The 9768-nt window shown below is 36.6% G+C and overlaps 1 protein-coding gene and 1 pseudogene across 1 annotated transcript; one reads left to right on the plus strand and one right to left on the minus strand.

The window, feature by feature from the left end:
• Positions 1 to 863: 863 nt before the first annotated feature.
• LOC114753222 (uncharacterized) lies at positions 864 to 1602 on the plus strand. Its single transcript, XM_028941885.1, has 2 exons — positions 864 to 923; positions 1283 to 1602. Exons 1-2 carry the CDS (start codon positions 864 to 866, stop codon positions 1538 to 1540), a joined length of 318 nt encoding a protein of 105 aa, XP_028797718.1. The 3' UTR covers positions 1541 to 1602.
• Positions 1603 to 5470: 3868 nt separating this feature from the next.
• On the minus strand, positions 5471 to 6352 carry LOC114753219 (uncharacterized; annotated as a pseudogene).
• Between the last annotated feature and the right edge of the window lie 3416 nt (positions 6353 to 9768).

Here is a 9768-nt window from a genome sequence, read left to right on the forward strand (position 1 = left end):
GCGTTAACTCCTTGTAGTTCTCAGGTGCTCTATGCCTGAATTATCTGCCAGCTTATGCCGCCAGGCCATAGTTTCAGAGTACTGATTCAGTGGGAAGGTAGTGGAGATGATTTGTTGTATTATTATTTATATTCAGTTGGAAAATATAGCTTGTGTAATTCGGTTCTTGTGTTAGACGCGAGGGGGAACTTGGTTTTCTTTGTTTTTTCTTTTTGGTGGTTGGGCTTTCCCATTGCTTAACGCTGTTATCTTCCGCAGTATCACGATCAATTGATACCCTGTTCTCATTGGATCCACGGAATATATATATAACTCCTGTGTTTAATATAAAATCTGGGTTAATTTTTATTTTAATTTTAAATATAAAATCTGAATTCATTTTATGTATCATATTTATCTTTTTTTTTAAATAATCCTTCTAATAATAATAATTCTAACTAATAAACTTATTAATAAGAATGCTCCTTCTAATAATAATAGTTCTGACTAATAAATTTAATTAATAAGAATATTTTTAAAAAATAACACTTATTTATTATAAATAAGTAAGTTAATTTATTTTTTAAATCTATATAAATTACTCAATTAATTTTTATATACGTAAAGCCAAAGTTAATATATTTGATGTTATGACACTACTTTTATGCATAGGGTGGGAATATTTGATAAAGAATAAGGAATTATATGGTTATGGATTTCTTTATTTTTTATCAATGATTTTTTATTTTTATTTTTTTAATGGCAACGAAGCCGCCTGTCACTCACCGATGAATCCAATAGCTAGTAATGCGTTCACATCATCGTCATAGGAAGGAGAATATATATAAAAGCATAATTAGGGGAACATAAAAGATAGAGATGACATGGGATGCGAATTCCCTGGTGTGCGCAGGAGAGAAGCCGGGATCGCACAGCCTGATCAGGTGATTCTCAATGCCCCATTCTGGAACGATCAAAACGTCAACCCTGGACGGTTGGGAATTGAGAAAACGGAGAGAACGTAGATGGGTGGAAACAGAACACGACAGAGAATGGAAGATGTGCGGAAAAAACAGAGGGAGGAATAAAAGAAGGAGGAGCGGTTACGTCACGCGGCGAAGCCAAGGAAAGGTCTAGAAACAGGCGCACGCGCTGCTTTCTGGGAATATATCAACGCAGCATCTCTGATTCTGCTTCCACAAAACGCGATATTGTTCCGGAATCCCCAAACGACCTCTCGCCTTGTTGGGTGTTGGTGTTTATATAAAAATTAGAAGCGAAGAAACTCTGAATTCGGATCGAGGATCAAGGAACCGAAGATGTGTTGGTGTTTGTGTGCGACGAGGACGAGAGGGAGATATCGAGGCAGATGGCGCCGGGGTCATGCCCTTACTGCGGAGGCATGGTTCAGGCGGTGGACGTGGAGAGCCAGTGGAGGTTCTGCTTCTTGCCCGTCTACTTCAAAAACAGACGCCGTCTCTACTGCTCCTTCTGCAACGCCGGCTGGTTATTCAGCAGTGATCCTCCCTCTTCACTTTCTCTTCTACGCTTCTTATCTTAGTTACCTTCTTCTTCAATTTTGTCTCCCTCTGTAAATCAATCCCTCATCCAGTATTAACAGTACTAAGCATCTTCCTTTCAATTTAATTGTGTGTGTGTGTGTGTTCCGCTGACTCTTTCCTGCCCCCTCACCCTAACATATGGTGGACTTGTTAAGGAAATCCCACATGCCTGGGTTTTATCACGAACAAACGCACGTCTCAATTCCGGATGTAATTAAACAAGTGCGAGTGCTCGTTTTCTCACCAACGTATTCCTGTCATTGAAATGTCTTTCTACGAGTAAAGTTTTATGTGTGTTTGATGATCCCTCTCGTCCTCAATTAACTCCAGTAGCAAGCAACCCTCAATGGATTGTCTTCGCTTCTTTATCACGCGGCTAATAATTAGGGAGAATTACATTCAAATCCCACAGAAAAAAATAATCACTAAAAAGTCTCAATAACAATATAAGCAGGACGTAATAACAACAGTGAGAATGACAACTTCCGGACTTGTTTTTCAATTGTTTTTCTGCCCCTAATAATTACTTATGACTCGGGATCTTAAAATCTGATTGCGTCTCGTTCACTGGTCAGGCATCAATTATTTTAGTTATGATGTTAGCCCTAATGTACGATTTATAAACTGTCATATCGTTTTACCTTGTTAATACATCACTGTTACGTTTAACAGGTGGGATTAACAAGTAGGTAGGGATTGGGCATTGGACTGGAAATTGGGCCAAATTCTAATGGGTGGCGTGCATTGGGGATTACTGGGAACTGGAAAATGCCATGTGGGTCCCACGTCCCCTTTGGTAATGCCATTTTAAATCCTGGGATTAGAAATTTTAAATCATATAATAATTAAAAAAAAAAGAATTCCTAATTTACAATAATTTCAAGATGGAATTACCCTTAAATAAGTTTATTTCCCATCCTAGTCTTTAGGTTCTGCCATTATGGATGCTATATAATTTCTCTGAAAATGGGTGTTGCGAGTTACAGACTTACAGGCATGTTCTGGAGGGACAAATCTTTTAAACTATTACTTGAGTCCAAAAAAAAAAAAATCTTTTAAAGTTTTAGTCAAGTGCTTCTTATCCTTATTTCAGATAAAGTATAATGATCACTGGATGTTTCAAAGTAAAAAATATTTATCTGGTAAAAAAAAGTAATAAATATTTATAAATTAACAGTAATCCGTTGTTTATGGAAACTACTGGGGGGAAAAACTGGCAAATGGTAATGAGACAATCTCGTTACAACGCCATTTCTGATTTTTAAAATTTTTAATTGATTTTTTGTAAAAATGAGGCTTAATTTAATGTTTTTTTTCAAACAAAAAATACATGATCCTACGATCTCATATCCCACGTGGCATCAGGTTGGAATCCCAGCTCTCAACAAGAGGGTTAATATAGTTGTTAATCTTATATGATTTCTATCTACTTTTCATCAGGTTCTCCATACTATGTCTTTCTGATTTCTTCCAAATATAAAAGTTAGTTTATAATATGAATTACACGAAAAATTAGTTTTTATATTTAGAGTCAGAGATAATATGTCATACTATTAAATAAAACAAATGCATCAATTCCTTACGCATATTGCCTCGTATTGAACATAAAATAGAAAACCTCGTTTTCAATTCTATTATACCATTCCCGTTCCATCAAAAATCAGTATTGCATACCAAACGTGACCTAGAGTTGAGTATAACAATCTATAAACTCTGAAAAATTCAAGACGAATTTGACTCTTAGGGTGCATACGAATAAAAAAATTGAAAAAAAAATCACGAATTACTCAACGAATTTGAGCCTCAGGATACATAGGAATTCTAGATGTATTTTTCCACAATGCACGTCATACAAACGGGGATAATCCATAATTGTGAAAATACATACTACTTTCCGGTCTTTAATATATAAGACCCTATTTGAATTTTATTTTGATCCTAAATATAAAACCCCAATCCACTTTATCTCTCATATTTATATATTTTTTTTCAAAGTAACCCTTCTAACAATGATAGTTCTAGTCAATACATTTGATTAGTAAGGATATCTTAGGAAAGACAACACCTATTTAGGACAAAATAACTAACTCAACTTACTTTTTTAATCTCCTCAAATTAGTCAATTGGCTCTTATAATTAGGACCCGGTAGTAGTATGTTGAAATTTCCAAGAGTGGGTTATATGAAAAGGGGGGTAATTACGTAATTGTGAAATGAAGTCGCCTGTTGGGAAGACGAGTCGAAGGCTGCTGGCACAATGGTAGCTGAGATTTGTGGCTTTGAAGTTTAAACGTTGGTCTTAGGCGTCAATTCAATACATATATGACGACCAACTTAAAAATTCTGCGTCTTGTTCACTCCCAACTTCCCCACGTTCTCCGTTTGGATAAGATCCCTTGAAATTTTCACATCTTCTAGACCCCCCAACAACTCTTTCAAAGACGCAAATGACTCTTCCAACCAGTTCTCTTTAAAGACCCCCAAAAAAAAAAACAGTTTAAATATTGATCTGGTTAAGGGTCCGTGTCTTGGTCTATATTACGATTTACACACCACATAAAAAATATGAAAAATTATCATTTTGTTTTATATATATTCAGTTAAATAAAAGTAATAGATCCCAGCGAATATTAGTACTCAGACGAGTTTCCTTGTTTTTTTGGGGGGCAAATGTAGCACATGGCGAAAGCTGTGCACTAAGGTCCAGGATTTTGCCATAAAGTGAGCACAAGCACAGGGAAAACTTGTGTTTTTGTGTTTCCCAACACTCAGCTACCAAACAGAATTTATGAAGCATCTCATTGCTTCTCCTTCCCCCCTGATTCCTACCCGCCACCAAACACGGCCTTACATCCATGAGCATCCACAATGCAAGCAACGCTCTTATCTGATCTCAGATTGCTGCCATTGATTTTGCCTTTAAATAATGGACTGCAAGCGCCAATAACAACCACCAGTAATAATAAAATCACCACTACAATACTAGTTTTGACTAGGTCAAACTCATGAAGCTGGTAATATAAATCAAATCCCAAGTTACTTCACATTGCATACAATCTCCCCCCCCCCCCAAAAAAGAGAAGTCTCAGGCCCTTTTTTTCTGAACATGTAACGACTTTTAGGTTGACCGGAAGGTTGATCAGAGTAAAATAAGCTCATATCCGTCCAGATATGAACAGAATGGAATCAAACATAAGCGTGAGATATAGTAAGTTATCCAACTTGATGGTGAGGCCCACTTCCATAATCATTACCCTGAATTTTGCATGTATCATAACAAAAGCACATACCGCTTAGCTCTTTTTTTTTAAGGGATGGAAAAAAGAAAGCTCAACCTCTAAAAGTCACGGGTTGAATGGTTCATCCATGTCATACGTTATCCAGTAACGGGGATGACATGGTGAAGTAGCCGAAGAAAAATCTGAAGCGGATTTTATATTTTCTGCATTAAAAGGCAAAGAAAACAGGACTGAAGTCCTCAAATTGGATTGGATTCCCGAGCGTAGAGGCAAGAGGGTCACTAGTTGCAGGTTGAAATGATTCTTTTAAAAAAAATTATTTTAAAAAAAAGACACAAAATGAGTACGAAGTCATGCCCTTTCACAAATATCAAGGGTCCTAAAGATAAGATAAGATTTGTCCCCAGATACGTTTTTGAATACTGACGATGCTTCCTTCTTTCTAGATCTCCATGACCACACACACAAACCTAACCCCTCAAATCCCATTGGCCCTGTAATCCATCAAACACCTCAGATCTGTGTTTGCTTTGTTCTTTCTTTTGAATATCCATATCCATCCACCTCGACACACGAATAAAAATTTGGGCAACTGCCCTTGTCGCCATAACCAGTCCTTCTTTATATACGTTGATAGCCCCACCTCACAGGATATGCACAGAACAGAATATACTTTCAGATAAATCAAAACTTTCAAACCCAGAGAGCAAGATAAGATTTTTAATATATATTTCACGCTTTTATCCTGTAAGTTTTATTTAGTAACAACATGATCATCGCCACCAGCAACAACAAAAGAATACCAAAGAAAAATTTTAGGGTGAAATGTTAAAATTGATCATAGCCCTCATTATCCTCGTCATCATCTTCTTCTTCTTCTTCGTCGTGTTCCTGCAGATCTGCCAGAGAAAACTCCTGGCCTTCATGCTTCCCAGTCTGAGCCTCATCCTAGCGGCATAAGATTCAGGGACTCTGCTCTGTCGAAGCTGAACCGGGTTTTCCTGTTTGTTCTCGGTGGTGATGAGGACGATGGGGATGGGACTTGTCCGACCTTTTCCTCTTCGTAACCATCGTCGTCTTCGTCTTCGTCCACGGGCAGGAGGGGCATGGATTTTGGGTTGGACCAGCTGTAGAAAGCTGATTTTCTGGACAGCTTGGACGCAATCAGAAGCCGCCTTCTCTTGTTGAAGGGATTCTCCTGCTTCTTCAAGTCTTTGACGGTGGTGATTGAGATAAATCCGAGAATGACTTCGATTTACCATCGAAATGGCCGGATAATCCCCTCCTGAAACCATCCCAAATCAGAATCAGAACTAATAATTAATTCTTAACACGACGGATCTGAAGATTAAAAACCAGAAATTGACAGGATCCAGTAAAATTTTTAACCAGGGCATCAGAATCTAAGAGGAGGCACATCAGATTCCATCTGAGAGGAATCAAATCGGCGACGAAAATGAGTGAGAGATACTAACTTGACAGGAAGCGAGTCTTCTAACGCATCCAGAGATGCCAGCCCATGGAACTTGCTCTGCACACTCTCGTCTCCCATCCTCTCTTCTTCGTGGCGCATCGCCGTCCTTGTTGACACAACATGGATCGTGTGTCGCTCGTCGTCGGAGGAGGGGTTCCGATGGATGACGAGCTCTCGGAGAGTGGGTCCGCGTCCAAGGAGCGGGACGCCCCAACAGGCAAGAAGGAACAGTATGGTCATCGGAGTCGGGAACGGGGCGGTGGTCTCTTGGGTACGATGGCGGGGGAGGTGAGGAGGAGGAGGAGGAGAGAGAGGAAACGTCGATGGTGAAAGTGGGACCCACCAAAACCTCCATGGATGGAGAGTCAGGAGGAAAAGGAGGAAAGGGAGGAAACAAGGGGGAGGGGACTAGCCTTGGCCGGTGCGTCGTCTCCGTCGGTTGGGCTTCCAGGCGAAGGGGTTGTTGTCATCAATGGAAGAGTGAAGAGGGAGAGAGAGTGAACATGTTCATTTACGGGAGGAGAGAGAGGGAAGAGAGAGAAAGCGATGAAGGGAGAGAGGCAAAGAAGGGTTGGGGTGGGTTTAAATAAGAGAGAAACGAGCACAGAGCAATAAATGAAGCGAGTAGATAAGAACGCGGTTTGACAGGAACAGACCGCGCGCGGATGTATTTTTACCTTTTCGCCCCTTACTGGATATTTGAGAATGGGACAGGGTAATAGTGAATTCATTTTTTTTAATTTATTTTTTTTCAAAAATTATTAAAATAAATCAAAATTACATTTTTCCCCGAAAACCACTTGGTTTGCCCTTGTTATTGTCAGTGGGGATTATGCTTCACGGCGGAAAGCGTTCTCCACATAACAAGAGGTGCAGAAATCGTGTGGAGGTAATTCGGTCCTTTTATCCGATTAAGCCTGAAAAATAAGTTGGCGACATTTTGAGCTTGCGAGGATTCTCATTCCGTTCCACTGTGTGTTTTTTTCTTTGTTTTTTTGAAAACCAAAGGGGGGGGAGGAGAGGGAAGTCCGTTAATGTTGTGAGCCATGAGGGCTATGCCGTTTGTTTCACAACGTGATTCAGCCACATGCTTCATAATTCTGCCTGCTACCTCTCATTATTTAATTTGCCTTATCCTCTTTGCATTAATTGCCTTCTCTTCAGGATTATTTCTCTTTCCCATTCATCCATTATTATTATTCTGACTCTCCCTTCATTGGTCATCCTCACCGTTATCTTCACATTTTCATTAATTATTTTGTCTGTTAAAATAATTATTATAGTAGTTACAATTAGTTTTAGGCTTCTACCTAAAACACATGTTAGCAGGATAAATAACTAATTTAATAAAAAATTTTAATATACTGAAATTAGTCAAACTAAATTTTATATTAAGAATACAAGATGTTAGCCCGGTCCTAATTATAAACTAGTTTATTAATTTGAGGAGGTTAAGGAAAGAAGTTAAGTTAGTTATTTGTAATGAATAGGTGTGTTTTTTCCTAAAATATCATTGCTAATCAAATGTATTGGTTGGAACTCTAGTATTAGAGAAAGACTTTTTTGAAAAAAAAAAATAAATATAAAGACAAAGTGGATTGGGTCTTATATTTAGGACCAAAAAAAAATCAAACGAGTCTTATATTAATGAGACCGGAGGTAGTAATAATATATTTTCTTTTCTTTGTACACAGATCTTTATTATTAGAAACAAATTTATTTAAGACACACTTGGATATTAGATTTAAAACTTCTAAATAAGATTTTGAAACTTGATTAGAAAATAATTCATTCTACTAAACTCAAGTTCTCATAAGCTCCATTGATTAATCAGTTCCTTGACCAATCAAAATAGAGTTCAGTTTGCCCTAACAGCAATTTTTTTTCCTTTTAATTCAATTTAAACTCAAAAATTCACCCTGCAATTTTAACAAAGTCACTGCCACATCCGAATTTTATTTACTGACCAATTTTTTTGTCCGGGGGGCTTGTATGATGGCACCAATTTAATTTTATAAATAAAATAAAATAATTTAGAAGACACATCAAAAAACTATGATGAGTGAGTTTGATGGGAATCAAATTTTGTCGACTAGTTGAAACAGGTTTTCATCCATTTTGTTAATCAGTTGCTAATCTCAGTCTCAATGAAGGCTGTGAAGGAATTGTATGTGGAGTCCACGTACTTTAAATTGAAATGAAACAAATGAATAAAGCACAAGTGATGTGGATGAGATGGGATAAGAGACTTTTTCTTTCTTTATTTTTTCAGATGATGAGAGGCTTTATCCAGCATTGAGCGAGGCGTTTTTAGATGAAATTTATTAATATTATTACATCGTGCAATGATTTTAAAGGCAAATTATAATACAGGGTGGGGGAGGGAGTGAAAACCATGGCCTGGATTAGCAACGCCAGCAAACAATAATTTATGCGTTAGAATGTTTTGGATTATACGCAAAATTTATGGTAAGAAATGAAGGGCCAGCCTTTAAAAAAAAAAAAAAACTCACGAACAGTAAATAAGGAGGATGTCATGAATTATAATGAGATCAGGTTCATTTTGAAATAGTTTATAAACAGTTTTTTAATTATAATTTATAAAATATGAGGTAAGTATGTAATATAAATATTGTGCTTCTACATATGTGTGGGCAAACAAACAAAAAATGGCAAATTGTTGGCTAATCATAAATTATAGGACAATAATAGTGCTTAAAAATGAAAAAATAAAAAGCAGAAGTGGCAACCCATATCATAGCCCACACGATAAAATACTAACATGTTTGACTTCACTTTTTATAGCGAGATAAGTTATTTAATTGAACTACACAAGGTCCTGTCTTATAATTATTGAAGACTCAAGAATGTATTTCGGAGTCTATGATAAATAAAATATAGAATCAACGTGGAACAAAACTAAATGTTGCATTCTTTTAAAAGTTTCATAGGATGAATGTATATCCTCGTTAGATTATAGCTGATGGTTTACTTAAAATAGTTAGTCAAAAAAAGAATTATTGCATAATTAATGGAATATAAACTTTTTATGTTCACTATGATCCTTCGGAGTTAGCTTGGATGGAATTATGTGAACATCTCTTTTGAACGTTTCAGATTGTCTAATAATCTGGTCATAGTATATTTCAACAACAGCATTAACTGTTCCCTCATTCTGAATAAGCAAATATAAGACATAAATAATAAATTATTTTTTATTAAAAAATTCATGTTATTTTCTAAAAACACTCATGTTTTAATTATTTACTTTATAAAATAGAAATTGCATGTATATTAATTGCACACTAGTGACTAACAGGAGTAGTTTGAGAGAAAAAACAATACATAAAAAATATAAAATATAAATTTTAAGATTTTATATTTATAATTAAAATTAAATTTCTGGTTAATTTTTATTTTCAGCATATTGCTTTGCATTATCCAAATTAATGATGAGTGAGTGAAGCAGTGGATAGCCAACTTACCGGGGAGGGTGAAGTGATGACATTTTGGTT

This window comes from Neltuma alba, unplaced genomic scaffold (assembly GCF_004799145.2).
Source record: "Neltuma alba isolate B1F8T4 unplaced genomic scaffold, ASM479914v2 tig00007790_pilon, whole genome shotgun sequence".
Lineage (NCBI taxonomy): Eukaryota > Viridiplantae > Streptophyta > Magnoliopsida > Fabales > Fabaceae > Neltuma > Neltuma alba.